This window comes from Sciurus vulgaris (assembly GCF_902686455.1).
Source record: "Sciurus vulgaris genome assembly, chromosome: 9".
NCBI classification, from domain to species: Eukaryota; Metazoa; Chordata; class Mammalia; order Rodentia; family Sciuridae; genus Sciurus; species Sciurus vulgaris.
In genome coordinates, this window is record NC_136469.1 from 21,468,192 (window position 1) to 21,489,795 (window position 21,604).

Below are 21,604 nucleotides of genomic sequence, written 5' to 3' on the forward strand. Positions count from 1 at the left end.
AAGCTTCACTATTGACCATGATGATTCCCATAGTTCCCTGTCCTGACAACACCAAAGTTCATACTCAGAGGAGAGATTTAAAGGAAAGTATGTTTCCTTCTTTTCAATATCTCCCAGTAGCATTCTTTCCTGTCTAGAAATTTTAAGGGTAGCCCCTAGGGATAGTGCCTTCGTACCTAGTTGTCTAACCAGGAGAGACGATTCAGTTGGAAGGAAATTCAAACCAGGTGGAAGATTGAAGTATCTGGGACAAAAGACCATTGGGACTTTGCACAGCCTTGATGCAAAGAGGCCAATTAAATCTTCTGCCTAGTGCTTCCCAATACTTTCTCTGTTGGCTTTGCTGACAATAATGAAGTTAGAAAAAATAGAGGGAGTTTATCTACAGTATTTAAAAGAATAATAAAGAGTAAAAGCAGGGTATATTGTCAATCCCCTGCTTTTGGATTACAATATCTTGAAAATTTTGAGATATTATTTAATCTTTTCTCTTTGCTTTCTGCCCACATTATTGCCCATTTAGCCCAAAACAACATCGACAACAAAAATATAAACCAAGAGATCAAGTCAGTTTTCCTAAAAAAAAAGAAAAAAAATCTGTTCTGAAAGCTTCTGCTCTGAAGCCAATTGCCAGTTTAGCAATAAACCAAGCAAATTTGAAAAACACCCAGCAAACTATAAACATCAGACAAGCATGAGCGCAGTACAAACACCCTCTTTGAGAAATGCCAATTGCATCTAAAGTGTAATAGTTTGGAAAAGCATAACTAACTCATCCTTTTACTAAAGAAAGAAGCGCAAGTACTTACGGTGTCATGAGACTTGTCCTTGACATCATAGACGGTTAGTTTTATTTTGGTCTCCTCATAGATGGGATACTCGGATGGGAATGTGACACCAGTCAGAAACAGTGGGTCTCTTGTCCCCTGAAACAGCACAAGCAGACAAGTTGTATTCAGTAAGGCAGCAACTGCAGTCGGCAGCATGCGGTGACACATGAGAATGCAGAAAGTGTGTCTGAGGCTCTTTTCTAGGAAACAGTTCTATTAGAAGACAGATCTGAATTGCCAAATGTTGCTCCTGGGCAACAAGGAGACCCAGGGCCCCCAAGTACTGATACAGCTGTTGATGGTAGATAGACTTGTATTACTGTCAGAGCTACTAACAATGAGACTTGAAAAACAGTTTTTTTTTCATTATGTGCAGAATGTGCCAGCAGTCAGTCCATTTAAAATATATTTAATAGCTATAACCTATAATTTATGCGAATAATCTAAGATAGAGACTGATGAAACAAAAGCAAAGTTATTTTCTCAAAAAGAGCCATGTGGTAATCTTCTGCTGTCCATTTTTTTCCCTTACTATGATTCAACTGACAGCCAACGCCATGCTCTGAGAGGATCTACTTGTTTTACTTGTTTTGGGATGATCAGCTGTGACCTTTTTCTTTATCTTTTTTTTTTTTTCCTCCCCAGACCAACCTAAAAACTTATTCAAAGAAACTTTAAATATGACAAATTTGGGACTATGTAATAACTGGCTCAGGAAGCAGTACACAGGATATTCCCCCCCAAGGGAGCTAACACCCAACATAAATTATGTATATATGCACATACATATACATATCTGAATATTATAGGAATGTTTGCTCAGGGTCTACAAAGCAATTTTCTACAGAAATTTCTGAAAGCCCAATCAATTCATTCGTTTACTTATTCATTCTTTTACTCAACAAATACTTTTTGCCTGGTATGGTGTCAAACACTTAAGTGAATAAAACAGCCCAAAATAGCAACATGTGTTCAAATATAAAATTTTGAACTTTGCAAACATAAATCCTTTTATGTTTAAAGTGATACATTTTGTGATATGTGTGTTTTACCATGGTAAAAAAAAAAAATAGGGAGGAGAGAATTTCATAAATAAACTCATTTAAATTTTTGGTAATATTTCGAGAATTATTAATTTAGAATAATGATTGAAAAAAAAAATGAATGTAAACAGTTTTACAAGTTTAGCCAAGCTGTCTTTATATGAATAAGATGATTTCTGTTCATTCAAGTGCAGCACTAACTATACATTACTCTGGCACGGAATCCTAAGATTTTCAAAGGGCAGACTCAGAACTGCATGCGTATCTGGGTCATTCCCATTATAGAAGTGACTGGTCTGAATCATTTATTCCGCCAACTGCATCAAAGCAGACGGGCCGGCGGCACTGAGCCAGCCAGGTCTGGGGCAGGCTGCTTAAGTTCTTACAGAGAAATTCCTCCTTCCAAATAGACGCAGCTCACAAGTCTAAGAAAAACAAGCAAATGTGAAGGAGTTTAGAGTCTGCTTTCCCCAGCCCCAGATGGGTACCTAAGTACCTCTCTTGCTAAGGTCCTGAAATAAGCAATCTGAACAAAATAATCAAAAGGGAAACACTTCCTCTTTTGAATCCAATCCAGCACAATAACGAGTTTCCTCTTGACACATTCTGAAGGCCATATTAGTAACAATAAATGTAAATAGGAAATCTCTCATCAGATGAGTAATATTTACACCTTCAGCCTGGAAACATTACAGTTTCACAAATCACCTACCTTTCTTGGAAAAACATTGGACTTTGAAAAACACACACACAGCAAAGAATGTAAAGTTTCCACAATCAGACTGAAGAATATAGGGGGCAAAAAAAAAAAGAGCAAAAACACTTAACATATTTAGAATTTCTATGGGTACTTTATAACTCTTCCTTCCCTAAAATAAATGTTCATTCTCTTCCATTTAAAATCTCTCTCTTATTTCCCCCTCTCTCCATTCTAATCTCAATTTGGGGATTCAAAGGAGAACCTTTCCTATCTATGGAAGAAAAATAAGAACGTTCATTGAAGGAGGTTCAGTTTTCCCATGGTGTTTATTCTGGTGAGTTACCAATGCAGGCTTAGTAACCTCAGGTATGTGTTCCTTAATGACAGAGGTCAGTAACAGCATGGTTACAGACCATGAACTAACTCATTTCAGCCTTTTGCTTAAAAGGAGGTAGGGGGCAGGGTGAGAGGGGGAAGTGGGGAGGGAGAGAGAAAGAGGAGAGAGTTGAGAGAGAGAGAGAGAGAGAGAGGGAGAGAGAAATGCAGGCAGGCGCACAGCATGCTCACCTCCACAATTTCAGTGCTGGAGTATCTTATCAGACTCTGCTCCGCAGGGTGGATTACAGAGATCTGCACCACTGTGTTCAGTTTCCGATCACGGACAGGAGCCACGAGATCCTTGCATGCTGGCAACGGCAGAGGAAAGAAAAACAAAAAAAGAAAAGAAAAAAGAAGAAAAAAGGAAACTAACACCGTATCTCAGGGAAAACTTCTGTCCTGGTTGAAAGTAAACTTAGCTAGGCGCTAAAGGAAACCTCCCGGGACTCAGGCTGGTTTTACAGAGGAAGTCTCTTGGAAGTACCTTACAGAAGTAGGAAGTCACGTGCTGCGGAGCCGAATTGAGAGTTCATTTCCACTGACCACATTTGCAACTCATGCAAGTCTTGACTGCTCGGAGGATCCCAGCTTTAATGTGTGACTCTGCACATCCTGCTCAGGGACTTGGGTGACTTTAATTAGTCATTAAACCCTGGGCTTTAATTTATACTCCTTGATGAAGTAAGATGATTGGGGCCATCTCCAGGAAAACTAGGATGTCCCTTACTGGCAGTGGGTGGATAGTTCAGGTGTTAGAATGCACTCTTGGTCCTTTCCTGCCTATTCTCTAGGACTTCCCTCCTATAGTCAGAGGCACCAAACCAACCAAAACAGGAAGAGTGATTGCTGCCAGCAGCAGCAGCAGCAGCGGCAGCAGCGGCACTCAAGCAGAGGAGGAAGCAGAGGAGGGGTTAAAAAAGCTCTCTGTCTGGAATTCCAAGCCAAGCCTCGGAGAGAGCATCCAGGATAAAGATGGGGTAATTCTTGCCCAGGGGCCACACGTGCATGCTAAGAACTTTCCCTTGAGACGCCAGTCTCATATTACAGCCTCTTACCACCATACCATATTTACTTGAATATTTTCTCCCTCTCACATGTCCCTCCCACTGTCTGGGGAAGAAAACATCCAGAAGAATATGCCTTTAGAGCAAGTCCTATATCCCTTCTCCTTACTACATTCTCCCCACTGGTTTTGAAATAGTGATTTCATTCCACCCTAGGTATGATGTAAAGTGTGTTGCTAAATGTAATGCGAAGTGCCCTCACCAGAGCTGGCTCAAGTTGGCTCAAGTTAGGCTCAGCCTGGTGGCCCTGGGTCTGACCAAAGCCTGAAGGTAGGGGAGGATGGGAGTATTCAAGCTCCTCACAGCACTGCTGCAGTTGGCAGGCCTTTATCCACGGGGACGAAGGTAATGTAGCTGAGATTTGAAACTTGAAAGCAAAGGAAATTATAGATGTAATTATCACCTTTCAATTGCTTACAGATAATCTCATTTCTAGGAGCATAATGAGATGGGAAAAAGCAGGCATTCTGAAATGAAACAGGCCAGGTTTTAGTACAGTTCTAGTAGCTCAGCAATGCTGGAAAAATTATTTAACTTCTTAACTTCTTCTTGCCAGACTTTGGGATCCTTTTATTCCTATCTGGCATTTTGTCATGTGTTTTCCTTATTGAAACCACATGCTTCTAGCCATACAGGAGAGCTTTAGGAAAGCTCATGTTTTGGAAATATTAATAGCCAGAGTTATTTAACCCTATTTTTTAAAGCACTCCGCTCATTATCTCTTTGTTCCTCAAAATGGTGCTTTGAATTAGTATTGCAGTTTTGCATATTAAGAACTAGAGCTCAGAAACATGAAGTGCTCACATCTACATGACTAGAATCCCCTAGCATCTTGCTTACATCAAACCCCACTATCTCTACTTCTTTCCTGGCCTTACACGTTTGCTCTCCTGCACAGTGGAACTTCTCTTTGGAAGACCTATTGTCATGGTCCTTCAATTGCTCAACCCAAGAGATCTACAGTTCCATAAGTGACTGATACAAGGTTTCAATAACATCAGCATGTCAAGGGAAGGAAAGAAAAAGCTAGATTTAGATTTTACTGTTTTTGGTGGTTATTTTGATCATTTCCTTTACTTGCCTGATGAAGGTGTTTAATTTTATTGCTCTTGGTTTTCTGTTCCCAGTTAGCATTTGCATATATCTGTCTTCGGTATTTAAAGCTGGGGCCACTGCGCTTTCAACACATGCATGTCACCCACTTTCTGGTGGTAGTTTTACCTCTATCTTGTGAGCTCATGACACCTTTGCTCAAAATAAGTCAATTCGTTTTGAGTTCTTATCAGGCTTGATTGTGGGCTGTGGTTATTTCCCAGAAGTGAGCAGCTGTTCTGCATTTCATCAGAGAAAACTCTCAGCCTCACTCCCCACAAGGACAGAGAAAATCTCTACTGAACTGAAATGTTCTGTGCCTGGTCTGCAGATCTCCCAGTACCAAGCAGGAGAAAAACAATAGTGGTATGTCATCTTTCGTTATATTTTGTACCTAAAAACAGGCACAGAAAACAATAGCTATCTTTTGGATTGCACTTATCTCTTTTCTTCCTAACAGCCCAAAGCACTGACAGTTCCTTAGGGCTTAGGTGGCAAAATGTCATGCAAGACCCTGAGATCAGACAAAACTTCTGAGATACAGCCCTAGGTTCCGGCTTCCTAGTTCTGTGGGCTAAGTCACAAACCCTCAGGCACTTAATTCCTCTGTCTTCTTACCTCTCAGGGTGGAGGCAAGGAAGAAATTAGGCCTGTTACAAACAGACTTTTCTATGCACAAATAATGTTCACTAATATCATTGTTCTAAGAGATACTGATATTTGGTGTGTTGTTATAATGTAAAACGGTTTTTATTGGGTTCATCTTACTCAGTTCCTTAAAAGCAGTTATCACATCCAATATTTCTTTATAAATGTGAAGTCACTACATGAATCATGACATTTTGTAAAGTGAAACCCTAAACATCATGGATCTCAACACACCGAAACTGTACCCCTAGAGGGATGATAAATGTTGAATGAGTGGATTGCTTCAAGGAGATATTACTCATTGGAAAGTATAAAATCTGATTTTCATGGGAATTATTTAGTAGCCAATAGAGGATCTTAAAAAAAAAAACTGTTTCAAAAATCAAAAAAAAAAAATGTTGTATCAATCTTCCAGTCACACTTACCACATCCATTACCCAAAGAAAATTTTATCCAAGAGAACGCTACATAAGTGTCTTTCTTTAACTTAGAAGACTAAAAGAATGCCAACATTTTGACTTTGCTTCTGTTTTGTTTATTTAAGAAATCTAACTATTTGAATCAAGTAGCAACAAATGCTAACCACTTAACCACTGAGCCACATCCCCAGCCCTTTTTTGTATTTGGGGCAGGGTCTTGCTGAGTTGCTTAGGGTCTTGACACCTTGCTGAGCCTGGCTTTGAACTCAGGACCTGTCTGCCTCAGCCTCCCGAGCCACTGGAATTACAGGCACTCGCCACCATGCCCAGCTGATTGACTATTTTTTACTGAAAAGGGGGGAAAATAATAATGGAGAAGTAATGACTTTTTTAAGTTATAATTTGAAATTTTCCTTGAGAAGAAATAAAAGCTATGAGCAACTATGGTGCCTATTAATCCCACCATCATCGTAACTAGCAATGTGAGGGGTTCACTTTCCTTTACCCATCACGGTGAGTGAACTGCCTGTCTAGCTCAGATTTCTCCAGGAGCCAGGCGGCTCTCAGCTGGAAGTGAATCCTCAGTGGAAGCGCAATGGTAAAAATAAATGAAGCCTCCCTTCTCAAGGGAGAGCTAAGTACTGAGCCATCAGAAAGCCTATCCCCCAGGGAACCTCTCTGTGATGAATGAAGACCCACTGGGGCCTGATTTTAGAATCTGTCCCAAGTTTAAAATCCCAGTCACTGTTGGGCCAACACTAAGAAGAGTCACATAAAATGTTCCTTTGCTAAATTTGGCCTGAGGGCCAGAAGTTGCCAACCTCTGGTCTAGATGCTTGCAGCTGCAACCTGCCCTAGGAAGAAAACAGATTGTCTTATCTTCTAGCAGTTCTTCTCATATTTGAGGGTCCAGAATCTAAAAGGCGAAGTCTTTGAGGTTCTTGTTGGGTCAAAGAGCCCACCTACTTCAAAACGCTGGGTTGCAAGTGTTTTAAATAAAGTATTGGGTTTCACCCCACTTGGCAATCATTTCTAAATCATGTTAAGTCTACGGATTTGATAGAGGCTTTCCATCTCTCTAGCCAACTTTGGCTAGTAGCCTAAAAATGTCTCCTAAATCACGTCCGAAAGCTCTGTCCAAGCAACGACAGTGTGAAGTGGAGCCAGCTGCACCTTTGGGAGCTCCTGAATTCAGCAGCACTTCCCAGGACAGGGAGTTCTGAATCAGAAGGAAAGGTGGCCTGAGCCCTGAACAGCCGGAGTTCATGGTCAGCCCCGAGCAACAGCCCTGGACCCTAAGGACTTTTTCTTCTGTGACGTTGGGTCATTTTTCTTGCTTTGCTGACATTCATCTCTGTTCCAGTCATCCAGCGTTAGAGACATGGAGCTAAGTTTATCTTCTTTCCTTCCAGAACAAAGCAGATAAGGAGGAGTGTGTTTGTGCATGTGTGGGAGGTGGGCCAGTTGTTAAGAATTTCCGGATCTCTACAATTCTATACTCAAAATTAGCTGAAGGCATTTTGGCTTAGAAGAGACCAAATAGTACATTAATATGGAGGATAATTTTTTTTTACATAAGATAAAACTGTATTTGATGTGAATCACAAGTAAGAAGCTATGTGACTTGGTCAAATTACTCAATCTCTTTGAGCCTCTATTTTCTTCTCTATAAAATGGGGCCTCTATTTTCTTCTCCACAAAATGGTGGAAGAACAGACTGTATACATTTGTTATAAAGACTACATAAGATTATATGTATAGGTTGCTAATCATATAAGAAGCCTTTCGCATTTTTATTATTGACATTAATAAGAATATTCACTGGGTGCAGTGTGGTATGAGCCTGTAATCCCAGCAGCTCAGGAGGCTGAGACAGGAGGATGGCAAGTTCAAAGCCTGCCTCAGCAAAAGTTAGGCACTAAGCAACTCAGTGAAACCCTGTCTCTAAATAAGATACAAAGTAGGGCTGGGGATGTGGTTCAGTGGTTGAATGCTCCTGAGTTCAATCTCCAGTACCAGGAAAATAAGAGAACATTCATTAACATAAAATGGTTTTATCTATCTCACATTTTTATACAAAATGCTAATTAAATGCTCAAGATAATTCATTTACTCCTCAGTTTATGTAAATATCCTCTTTTCCAATAAAAGCTTGTTAATATACATCTGTGACTCTTTTTGTACTTACTTATTTCCATATGCTTAAATAAACGTTTTGAAACCCTTTATTGGATTGTGTGTTAATATGAAAAGACAGGTATTAATGCCTCACACCTGTTAAAGCAGGTGAGCACTCTTAATGCTTTTTAATTTCACTTCTGACTGGGCACTTCCAGATGAGAAGCCCACAGGAAAAGCCTTATTCCCCATCTCCAGGCAGATAATGTAAAAGGAAATGGTCAACTCAGCCTCTGAGTTGGGGAGACACTGGGGGCTCGCGGGAGAGGATGTTGGGTGGAATGGGATGAAAGGACGTTCTCTCAACCACTGAGATACGCCAGGGCGATGGACTTGCTCCTTATTCTGCAGGTTCCCTTCATCAGAAAGGAAGACACGAGATGCTGATGAAGCTTCTTAATCTTGCAATTAAAAATCGGAATTACAGGTAGAATCCTTTACAGCCAGGGAGAAGCTACACTTTGAGGAGATTTTGTCTCTGAAGAGAGAGCACTCCTTGTCCCTTCTACAGACTCATCATGGAGAAAATGGAAGAGAGTAACCCCTGCCCATGAAGGGCCAAAGAGGCCAGAGAACATTCTAGAATAGAAATGTATCACCTGCACTCCCAGAACTTTAGAGAAATAACCATTTGGCTTCCGGCCTCCCTTAATAACCATTCTTATCTTGCCATGTTTGCTAAGAAAATCAGCCACTTCCCTGAAAATGCAGGACAGATTTTCATAGACCACAATAGTTGATATTTTTTTTAAATTCACTTCTCAAATTCTTACTGTTTGTTTGAGTTTCTTCAAAATGTTACATATATATTCTTTCTCCTTGTACTACAGAACATTAGGTTCTACTAATCAACTGATAAGCCAATTTAGGTTATGTTTCCAGTCTAATAAATTATTGGACTCCATGATATGGTTTCACAGTTACCCTCTTCTATACCAGTGATTACATTTAGATTAAATCAATTTGCATCATACATGAAAAGATATATGGAATACTTAAGAGTCTAATAACCCCTCTTCTCTAATTACTTTGCTGGTATAATATGCTTTTCTGTTTTCTTTTTCCACTGACTGTCTGTTTTTTATTCTTCTTTCCCCTGAGGAATTTTAAGACAGCAATTTTCTGAAGCCTTGGATCTCTACAGTTCAGATCCCCTGAGTAGATTTAGAAGACAGTAGGGCCTAGTTCCCAGTGAACTGCATTCCAGGGCAATTCAAATGTGCCCAGTGAGATGGTATCATGCACTATGCCCCTGCCTCACATTAACACCCAGTGGGAATTACCCAAGTCGTTGGGACACACTGTTCACTTTCGATTATTTGCTTCAGGTTACTTCCCAGAAGAATGTGGCTGTAAATCACGCTGAGCTAATTTATGGTCACTAATTCTTCCATGTTCATTCTGTATTCTCTATCACCTTTAAAAGTATTTAATTCATTGAGTGTAGCTTCTCTGCCTGCCCTCTCTGTTCCTTTGAGCTTATTTTCAATTGGGCAAGACTGCTTTCTGTAATTTTTCTTTTTTAGTATTAATCTTTTTTGTCCTTTTGTCTGCGCTCTCAAATTTCCTAACATGTTTCTTGCTCTCATGACTCTGAAAGACAGATTATGGAAGTCATCGCTCCTAAACACAAGACCTGGTAGTCTAGGGGTCAGGAACTCATCGAGTGTACCAAAGAGCTTCTCCCGAGTTAGCTAGCCAATTCAAAAGTCTTAATACAAACATAACAAAACTGTGTTACTTTTCTCTTAACTGTTGTAATTTAATTGCCACATACTAAAGAGCATACAAACAATGCATAGCCACCAATATAAGTAATACTTGTCAGAAAAATTAAACATGCAAGTTAACATTTAAAAAAAATGAAAATTTGACATTTTTCTTTCCAATTTTTTTAAATTTGTTTGTGGTTTTGGTTTATTTTGCCTTCTCTGGCACTGAGTTTGAAAAAAAATCATGTCCCTAATTCAAAACCTGGGCCTATTATTCAAAGAAGGCCACGCTCATAACTTGTAACAACACTATTTATGCTAGGTATCTAGAAGATCAGGGGAAAACAAAGCAATTTAATGTTCAAGGTTAAAAAATGAGAAGCCAATCCAAGGAATCAAAACACACACACTGAATGAATGAATGAATGAATGAATGAATGAATGAATGAATGAATGAAAAAAATGAGTAAACAAAGTCACTCTAATGCAAGAATACCTTAGGCATACTAAAATAATGCTAGACATTTTTGCTCCTATATTGCAACTAAGAATTCTAATATCATATACAATTTAGGGTTATTGTCATTTAAAATAACACAAGAAATGTGCAGAGAAGGTGGGGATGGAAACAGGAGCAAAATATCCTGAGCCCTTACTATGTCCAGCCAGTACTCGCTCAGATCCTTGGCTTGTGTCAGCTCATATGCATCCAGATTGATAATGTACCTTTTGCTGCCTCATCAGCTCTAGATGCATATTTTTTTAGTCAACGTTCACAGATGACGGCATTTAGCTCAAGAATGAATACTATTTTCACTTTACCAACAACACAGTAATTAGGAGTCTTGAGTTCATGGTTTGCAATAACATCAATATGCCCACTCTAGTCCTCTGCCTTTACAATAGTGATTTGGTTTTGTCAGGAGAATTTAAGACTCTCAACACTCAGATAATAGAATTCAAATAAAACTTGACGAGAAGCTGAGGCTAATACCATAGGGGGGAAACAGAAGATGGAGCTCTTGAGGAATATGGGCCATGATTTACAAGAGGGAACTTAAGAGATTCTGTTACAGAAATATTGCTTTGATATTGCGGCCACACTGAGAATTGAGTACCACGGCTCCTAAATTTTGTGACAACCCACTCACTGATAGATTAAACATATTTCCTTGATATAAAAAGCTAGATTGTTGGGAAACAGAACCTGAAATAAAAACCTTACTTTTTCCCAGGACAGAATAGTATAAAAATATTTCACCATATTTCACATGTATCTCTGTGTGTTCAATAGAAACATGTTAGTCTATTAAAAAAAAAAAAAAAAAAAAAAAACGGGGGTCTGAGAAGATAAAATTCATTCCTTTACTTGGGAACATGACTGATGTTCAAATAAACTTATGCTCGGTCCCAGTTCTCAATCTAAGTATCATTGTAGAATCTGGAGAGAAAGAAAAAAAATTGCGACCTCTGGCTGGAACAATGGTGCTCAGGGGAAACACTCTTGGATGGTGCCTGGGAGCAGGGAAGACACCAGCTGTACAGCAGACAGCTTATTTGCATATGAAAAGAACAAATTTTGTTCAAATCACTGTTGTCAGTACCAGAAGACTTCCATTCTTGAGTCTGTCCCCTGTTCCCTGAGCTTCTCTCATGTCAATCCTTAGACAATCCTATTTTGTCTTGTTTTCCTGAATATCACCTCGGTGGCTACGATTCCATCCTAAAGCAACTGAATTAAAAACAACTCCGTGCCCGTGTCTCTTCCAATTTTGATATCCCACGCTACAGGCCGTAAACCCCAAACTGGCCTGACATCATCTGAAGTTGCACACAGACTTGGCTCCGTGCTGGCTCAGAATTCACGCTTCCACGTTGGAAAGAGCAAACGCTTGCAGCTTTCTGCTGTTCTTTTCAGCAAGAACATATGCGCTGCTTCAGTAAGGAGGAAAATGTTATTCCAAGAAGGAAAGCAGGTCCCACTGAATACTAAAAGAAAAATTGTGAGTCAGTTAATGGAAATTTGTAGTGTAACTACCAGAATTGGAGAAGTAAAAAAAAAAAAAAGAAAGAAAGAAAGAAAGAAAAAAACAGAGAATGCTCTTGCATAAACCCTTGACTCTCCTGCAGGAGCCAAGATGTCAACTCTGACATTAAAGCCAAAGGATCCCCGTTTGGGACAAGCACACAGCCCGTTATTGGATCTAGGAGTCCAAGGGATTAAAGGGAAGGGCTCCTCCCTGTTCTACCTCCAGACTAAAAGTTGAGGCTAGTGTGGCTGATGGAAAGAGGGGTACAGGAGGGACATTCAGGGTCTCAGTCAGCAAAGGGGGATGGGTAAGGCCAATGTGCTCAGGTTGGTGGACCTTCAGCTGAGGACATGCGATGGCATCTGGGGGCATCTGTGAAACTGAGGAAGAATAAAGGCAACAGGGACCTCTGAGGTCGCCTTGATGAGTTGATGGTCTCCTGAGGGAATCTGAGGTCCCCCGGATGAAGCAGGCTGCAGAAAAGGCAGCCTCTCAATTCAGATGATTTCTCATATTATACACCAATTCATCGGTCTGGGCATCACTGAATCCTGAACAAGGCAATTTTGAGGCATGCTTTCTTAAACAAAAATGTTTTTTAAAAACTGCATTGTATATATTGTGTTTAAGGTTTAATTATATGGGACAGTACTCAAAGGTGAAAAAATTGTTTCAGTGCATTTTTCCCACTAAGCATTGGGCTTAGTATGCATGAAGTTTTTATGAAATTGCTATCATTCTAATGCCAAATAATTTACAGATAAAATTAAAACACAAAACCAAAGACAGGCAAATTGACATATTTAGGAAATCAAGGAGAGAGGGAGAAATGGGATAAAAAGATGGTTCTAGGGGGATAATTAGTATCTTGTTTTTATTGTCTCCATCTCAATCATTCACTGGGGAAGGGAAAGCTTTGAAGAGCTTGAGGAAGTCGACTCCCCATTTCAACCCAGTCTTCGGTCACATAGAGACAAAAGAAAATCTCAGTACTGTGTTGAACAACAGGGCTCTGAGGGTGGCCATTCCCGTCATGAGATGTTGACTGACAGGAAACAAAACAGACCCTACAGATAAGGTAAAGCTAGTGATCTAGAAATAAGAAAAAAAGGAGGAGTCAGAGCCTGGGAGAAAGCCAACAGGGGTACTGGTTTAGTCAGATATTTCACTGCTGTGACTAAATGATCTGACCAGCACAATTATAGAGCAGGAAAGGTTTATTTGAGGGCTCACGATTTCAGAGGTCTTAGTCCATAGAAGGCCTGCTCCATTCCTTGGGGCTCAAGGTGAGGCAGAACATCATGGCGGAAGAGTGTGGTAGAGGTAAGCAGTTTGCATCATCGAGAAGCAGAGAGAGAGAGACTCCACTCTCCAGATACACAATATATACCCCACACCAGACCCCAATTCCAATCTCCTCCAGCCACACCCTGCAACTTCAATTAATCCCATTAGGGATTACTTCATGATTAGGTTAAGACTCTCACAACCCAATCATTCCTCCTCTGAAACTTCCTGCATTGTCTCACATGTGAGCTTCTAGGAGACAACTCACATCCAAACCATAACAGCTAATTTGAGGGCAGAAATTATTTGGAGCAAACCCCACTACTTCAATAGTTCATGGAAACCATGAAGATCAGACAATTTTAAAGTGAGACAGTGTTCCAAGAGAACTAGAGTTTTAATGAAACAAAGCATATTTCTCAGAATATTGAGATCTCCAAGAGGATCAAACATCTCAAACTTAGAGCTTGGCAGAGCAGCTAACTGAATGCAGAATCCTTCAGAGCCCAGATATGCAGAAGCTACAGAGCAAAGAAGTCCTTCATACCACCAAAGAATTCGACTCAACACCCCAAAATCAAATAACCCAGTCAATAAAGGGCAAAGGAACTGAACAGGCACTTCACAGAAGAAGAAATATGAATGGACAACAAATACATGAAAAAATGTTCAACATCTCTAGTAATTAGAAAGCAGCAAATGAGAACTACACTGAGATTCCATCTCACTCCAGTCAGAATGGCAATTATCAAGAATACAGGTAACAATAAACGTTGGTGAGGATGTGGGAAAAAAGGCATGTGCATACATTGTTGGTGGAACTGCAAATTGGTGCAACCACTCTGGAAAGCAGTATGGTGATTCTTCAGAAAACTTGGAATGCATTACCATTTGACCCAGTTATCCCACTTCTTAGTATACACCCAAAAGACTTAAAATCAGCATATTGCAGTGATGCAACCACATCAATGTTTATAGCAATTCAATCCCAATAGCTAAGCTAGGGAACCAACCTAGGTTCCTTTGACAAATAAATGGATTAAGACAATGTGGTATATATACATAGTGGAATATTACTCAGCCATAAAAAAGAATGAAATTATGGAATTTGCTGGTAAATGGCTGGAATTGGAGATTATCACACTAAGTGAAATAAGCCAATCCCAAAAAGCCAAAGATCGAATATTCTCGCTGATTCAGAGGCTAACACACAATTCAGTGGAGGGATAGAAGTTCACTGGAGCAGACAAAGGAGAAGGAAGGGAAGTGTGGGGAGATGAAAATAAGGAAGACAATAGAATGAATGGGACATAACTTTCCTAGCCTTGTATTTGAATACATGACCAGGGTTACTCTGCATCATGTACAATCACAAGAATAGAATCCTAATTAGAATATGCTATACACCATGTCTGTATAATTTGTCAAAATACACTCTACTGTCATGCACATCTAAAAAAGAATAAATTTAAAAAATACAAGAAGAAAAAAAAAAAAAAAAGAAGAACAATCTTCTTGGCTTCTTCAGGACTCCTGGTAGACTACATATGACTAAGAGGCACCTTCTGTTCGAGTTCCCTTGATAATTTTTGCTCCCTGTGCAAGGTACATAGCCAAACTGCCAAGGTCATAGACCCCAGCTCTGACTCTGTGCCTTTGGGTTTCTTATGAAGTCTCAGAATCCTCATCTGAAAACAGGGATGATGATTATATTTATTCTCACTGGATGCTTATGAAGATCCAATTAAATAAGTGGGGGAAAAGAGTCAGGAAATTCTTAATAACATATTAATGATGTATTTCTCACTTGGAAATATTTAGCTCAAACACTCTGTGAAATAGAAACTATTCTGTGGAACTTGCAGGTAAGGAATCGGAGCGTCGGGGAGAATAATGGGATAACACAAATACTAATGAGAGCCATAATATCAAATCTACCACTTCTACACCAACACCATTCTTAGTGCTTTAGGTGGACTGTCCCATTTAATCTGCAAAACAACACAGTAAAGGAGGATTCCTCAGGGATGCACAGGAAGCCAGTGGCAGAATGGGGACAGAAGGCTCTCAGGCCAGCACCTGGCTTGTGACCTCAAACACTGCCTTATGCTACAGGCTGAAGTGCCAGCTCAGGTCTTCTGACTGGCCTGTTGCTATTACATCCATTATTCTTGCTTCTATTTGTATATACACCTCAGCAAGAGGATTCAGTGCTTCTGGAGACTTCTTTAATACAGGGACCCCAAAGTTCCTCTGTGAAGAATTGTACTTATCAAATCCAACAGGTAATTCTGTACTTCACTGTCGGATTGTGTGTAAAGAACTAACTTCTTGTATTCAGCCTAGAATTGAGTCTCTTCGTCCGTTCTTTCTAGAAGAACCCTGAGGCCAACAAGACTATATCTTACAGAATTTATGAACAAAGAAATATCAATAATTAAATAATTGCCTTCATTAGGGATTTGATTTTTTTTTAACCAATGTGTCAGCAATAATTACAAAATATATCAATTGATTTGGACAAAGAAATGTGTGAAAGTGAAGCAATGGAATTCATGCATGCATTCAGCCCATGGGTATTTATGGAAAGTCTAAAGTGTGTCCTGTAGGATTCCAGGCTGTTAAAAAAGTGAAAAATCAAGTTCTCCCAGTCTGCTAAGAAAAGAAGATTAATAAACTGTGGTGAGAATTGTAAGCAGGGTGATAAACTCAAGAGAGTTGGATGCTGATGGACTAGGAGAAGAAGCTTCTCTGAGGAGGTATCATTTGAGCTGTGACCTAGATCATTCCAAGGAGCTAAATGAGGAGGAGCAACAAATATTTGGCCTGTTTAAAAAGTGGAAAGAAAACCAATGCAGTAAATGCAGAGTGAGTTAGATTAGCAAGTTAAGAATGGCCTGCTTCCTTAAACCCCAGGCCCAAGGCAGTATGAGTTGCGATATTCCTAGGAATGGAGCCACCAGAAGATTTTAACTAGGGGAGTGAAGCTATCACATTTGTATTTGTGAACAACTGCTCTTGCTGTTCTGTCAGAGGATAATGGAGCCCCAACAGACCCCTGAGGACCCTCCAGGCTGTCCCAGGCCAGAGCTCTGTGCAGCTTGGAAATGAAAGGCCGTGGTGTCTCTGGAGAGTGGTAGGTAGTCAAAGTCAGAAGATGACCACCATGTTTTCAATACAGAACATACAGAACTTGATTGTGGATTTGATGCAAAGGTAGAGAACGAGAAGAATTGAGATGGAGATGTGGTGTGGGAACTTGAAAAACAGAGCAGGAGGTATATTTTGCAGACATGGGTATCGTGGGGTATAAAACATTTGAAGGGACAGGCATGGGGGCTGAGAAGTCAAATTTTAATCATCTGAAGTTTAAAATACCTCCTAGACAAGCAAGTGGAGATAGCTAGTGGTTGGTAAAGTCCCAGGAACATTACTTTAAAGTCATGGGTCTAGAAATTGCTTAGAGTGAGAGGGTGTTGAAGATTTGCACTGAGATAAAACTAATGTTCTGAATTTGAGTAAGTTTTAGCTTGAGAATAACTACTTTATTCAAAATGACTTCTGCCACCTTACCAGAGCCATCGCTTTGTCCTGGGTAATGTGGAGAGATGGAGGGAAAGGGAAGAATGCTAGAAAAGCTTTGGGCTTCTCCCTACCAGGGAAGCAGCGTAACCTCTCTGAGGTTTAGTTTCTTCCAGTGGAAAATGGGAATACTATCACCTTTTATAGCTGTAAGAGATTGAAAGCTCCAATAAGAAGCATGTGGGGAAAACTGCTGAGTTCCATGGAAATGCAGAGGGACTTCTTAAAACTGTTGCCTTGTGTTCTGCTAGGTCTCTTCTCTTGCCCACGGCATGGTTCCCCAGTGGCCCAGGATACATGTGCAACCATTTGCTCGACAAGAAGGTGGACTGACATCTTTTAACCACATAGACAACAGCATCAGGGATCCTGCTCCATCCACAGCCTCAGTGGCTTTCAATTTTACACAAAGCAAAAGCACCCAATGACCACAGCCCCAATTTCTCAATTACTCATAAGCAGCAACAGATGCTGCAGACGTAGACCATTCCAGTGACCAGCACTCTCAGCAATTAGACAACAGAAGGAAGAAAGTCATTAGGTAAATCACACAGAAAGAGAAAGAAACTGGATGCGATGTGTTGATCATGAATGAAAGACACAAATAAAAAAGACAGAAAGGGAACATTTAAGAAGGAAAAAAGTCACAAATAACTTGTTTAACAATGTGGAACAATTAATTTAAGCCTGCAGAGTTAAACATGGTCAAAGACATCCCTTAATTAAACATCCTACAATATATAACTCAGAAAGAAATGCCACAAGAAGAATACACACACACACACACACACACACACACACACACACACACATTATGGCACTGCAACTCAGTTAAGTGAAAAAGTCACAGCAAGAGAAGTGAGAAGTTTGACTTCCCAAGTGTTTCTCATTTGTTGACTGATGTCATGCATCTCAATATCTGCAGAGTGCCAAACTAGAATTTAGACCAGTGTCAATGAGGAAAGGCTACGATCCAGCTGCAGAACCCATTAAATGCTGGGTCTCCAGAAACCACTAGCACATGACAGACCTGTTAAAATGCTGTAATTGGTTCATTTTCTCTTCTTTCAATTAAATCTCTAATTATTTCAGCAGTACAGAAACAATTATGCAGGTCTTAGATAACCTTTAATTGCTCTTCCCTTTCTCATTCTTGTACTTTTAATAATAATGCAAAGAACATGGCCTTTGGAGTTAAAATTTAGATCCCTCCCTACCCTAGACCTAGGCCATTGTGCCAGGGCTGAAGTTATCTGTGAAACATGAGTAGTGAGGAGCACCTGAGGGCACACTGTAGGCTCAGGGTGCAAGTGCACAGCCTGTAACTCCTGGCACTCGGGTGTTCAGTAAGTGACAGCAATCATTATGCACAAAAAGCGCAGAGCCAAGACTCTCGACTCAAGAAGTACCTATGAGTGTGATAAGGTGATTCACCTAAGGCAATATTATCATAATAGCAATTAAGCATTTAGTATATGTCATATATGTGCTTTGTGTACATTAACTTATTTAATCTTCATGAGAAACTTCTAACGTGAATGACCATATCCTTCCCATGTTACAGAAATTCTGAGACATTGGTTAATTTTTCTAAGGCCACATAGCTAGTTAGTAGCATTTGAATGCAAGCAAGTTACCTGCACACCCATGACGCTCACTAGGAGAGCTAAATAGCCTTCTCTCTTGGATTCTACTGCAGCCTAAAATGCAAATTCATTTCTATTCGCTCTCCTTATTTTGTTCTTATGGCTGTTTTGCTTTTGATAAATGACAGTTCTAAAAAATATCTCCTCAATTGTATTGCTAGTTGCCTGCTGTTGACAAAATTGAGATAATTCACAGACTCACTACAAAGGTTGTTGCATATGCAGATCCCTCATAAGCAGGAAACTGTCTGGGGCACAGCAACCCCACCCTGAGCCTACAGTGTGCCCTCAGGTGCTCCTCACTACTCATGTTTCACAGATAACTTCAGCCCTGGCACAATGACCTAGGTCTAGGGTAGGGAGGGATCTAAATTTTAACTCCAAAGGCCATGTTCTTTGCATTATTATTAAAAGTACAAGAATGAGAAAGGGAAGAGCAATTAAATTTAGTCCACACTGTCCCACTCAGAAAGGCCTGAGCTTTCTCTGAGTTTCATCCAGCACAAGCCCAGTGGTAGTAAGACCCACATTTTCACCATACCCAGATATAATTAACTAGCATAAAGCAATGTTTAAAACTGTTCTCTTAGAATTTTAAAACAAGGTTCAAATATTCAAGCAACAATTATAAAATACTGCAAGAGGACTTCTAGAACTTTATTTTAGAGTGCATTATAAGCAGCAAAAGAAAAGTGTAAATGAGCATTAAATGCATCACCTTGGAAAATGAGCTCTATGATTTTATATTTCAGGTAGCTTTCTACTCCTTTTGTCTGAATTTGTTCATGAGGGCTTCTAAACGAATTGAGATTTTGTTCATCCTTTAAGACCTGGTCCAAATGCCATTTCCTCAGAGACGCTGTCTCTAATGCCATAGTTATTTTTAATCACTACTTGCTCAGCACTTCCACAGTTATTGGTTTAAGTCTTTGTTTCTCCCTTATGGAAATCTGCAAGGCATTATTATGTTTTTTGGTCCCCGCCATTTCCTGGAAATTCCTAGAAAGCAGCAATCAAGATGGATGTGGGTATGTCGGTCTGTTGGTTAAATGCAGGAGTTAGAACTCAGCTCGGATCCTGACCCTATCACTCCTCTTCCATAGATCTTTGGGAAGTTGATCTTTGGGAGTCTAAGATTCTTCATCTGTCAGATAGAGACAGTATATGAGAACATGTTCAAGATTCAAGATTCCTGGGTTCAACTCTTGGGTTCATTACCTATTGATGCCTGATTTTTCTTAACTGTAGAACAAGGATGTTAATAAAGCACGACTCAAAAATGAAACTGTGGGAATTAAAGGAATTAATCTACATAAATTATTTAGAACACCATATGGCAGACAAGTAAGCACACAATAAACGTTGGCTACTTTTACTATTATTAAATATTATCTTCTACTAGAATTGTGATAGGGCATATGTGCTTGTAAAGAACTAAACACATGATCTCTCAGGACCTTGCACACGCCCCACTTTAGAAGATTTCCAGAAAACCATATTTAGCAGAATGCAATATTTTACATGAATCATAGTATAATGTAAGAATCAATAAAATGATGATCCATTTGTAATAAGGCAACAAAATAAAGCAAGTACAAAATCTTGTCTAATGCAGTTGCTTCTCTTGCTCTGAAGATCATCTTGCATTGTATATGGTGAAGGAATATTTTTATCACTAGATTAAATACAAGAATATATTTCTGGGCTTAGTATCCCTTTCAGCTGACTCAGCGTACCCTGTAAAAGGTAAAAATACTAAGGAAGATGTACTAAAATCTTCCTTTCCCCCACTGGAGTTTTTAAAAAGTCAAAACTTTATAATCATTTATAGAACACAAACCAGCAAGAGAGAAGAAGTGTGAATACAGAAAAGAATTGGTAAATTGGGCCTTCTAAGATTTTTTTTAAGATACATAAAACAATCCCTGATTTAGAGCCATTCATAAAGTATAAATGAATCTGACATGTGGGCTAATAAAGGCCCTAACAAGCGGTAAAAGATGGGTCTTTTAAGAGGTGCAGCTCGTCATTTTGGGCACAATTCCATGCATTTGCACATACTGAACGCTGATTTCACATGATTTCATGATTTTTTTTTCTCCTAACTGAACTGTTAGAAATATAGTGACTCTTTTTTTTAGCTGGGGACAGTGGTGCACACCTGTAATCCCAGCAACTTGGGAGGCTGAGGCTGAGGACCACAAATTCAAAGCCAACCTTGGCAACTTAGTGAGACCCTGTCTCAAAAGAAAAAAAACAAAAAGGACTGGGGATGTAACTCAGTGGTAGAGCACCTCTGGGTTCAATCCCCAGAACGTCCAAGAAATAAAAAGAAGTTAAAACAAAACAAGAAATACAGTGGCTTTCTCTATAAAATCCCATGGTTCGTGTCTTTTAATACATAAAATAAGGGACAAACTAAGTATTTAGAATCAGCATTTTTATGGACAAAGCCTTAATAACCAAAGGGCATACTCTCTCCTGATTCATAATAACTGTGATGTTTGCTGCAGCCTACCTAAGGACATCTTGTCATTATACCAGGACTTGATATTTTGATGAAACTGAATCATCAGCACTGAACTCCAGGATGCTACTGACCATCTGCCCAGCACAGGCACACATTGGGTTGCACATCTAGACTTTTCTGTTTTAATTATCCACTTGCATAGAAAAAAACAGAGTTCCTACAAGAACTGCATTTCATCTATATACTCATGCTAAAAAATTAATTCTCCATAAGGCACTATTTTTTTTTTTTCATGTGTACTACTGTTCCCAAAGGAGAAGGAACTAGATGAATCAAGAATTCTATTTAAGAACACTGCATTTTCTCCTCTAGGAAGAAAAGATGGCTGTCCTGCTACTTACAGTTTGGATCTTAAATGACCCCAAGAGTTCATGTGTTAAAAGACTTGTTCCCCAGCCTGTGGTGCTACTGACAGGTGGGGAACCTTTAAGACATGGGGTCTGTGGAAGGAAATTAGGTCGTTGT

The 21,604-nt window shown here is 39.7% G+C and overlaps 1 protein-coding gene across 8 annotated transcripts in view; it reads right to left on the bottom strand.

Moving 5' to 3' along the window:
* INPP4B (inositol polyphosphate-4-phosphatase type II B) overlaps positions 1-21,604 on the bottom strand; it is a 781,666-nt gene that overhangs the window by 337,796 nt on the left and 422,266 nt on the right. For all 8 annotated transcript variants that reach the window (XM_079154820.1, XM_079154821.1, XM_079154817.1 and 5 more), the window contains 2 exons: positions 3,141-3,259; positions 810-926 (listed from right to left, as the gene is read on the bottom strand). In XM_079154820.1, coding sequence (XP_079010946.1) covers positions 810-926; positions 3,141-3,259 — 236 coding nt within the window. The remainder of the gene's footprint in view (positions 1-809; positions 927-3,140; positions 3,260-21,604) is intronic.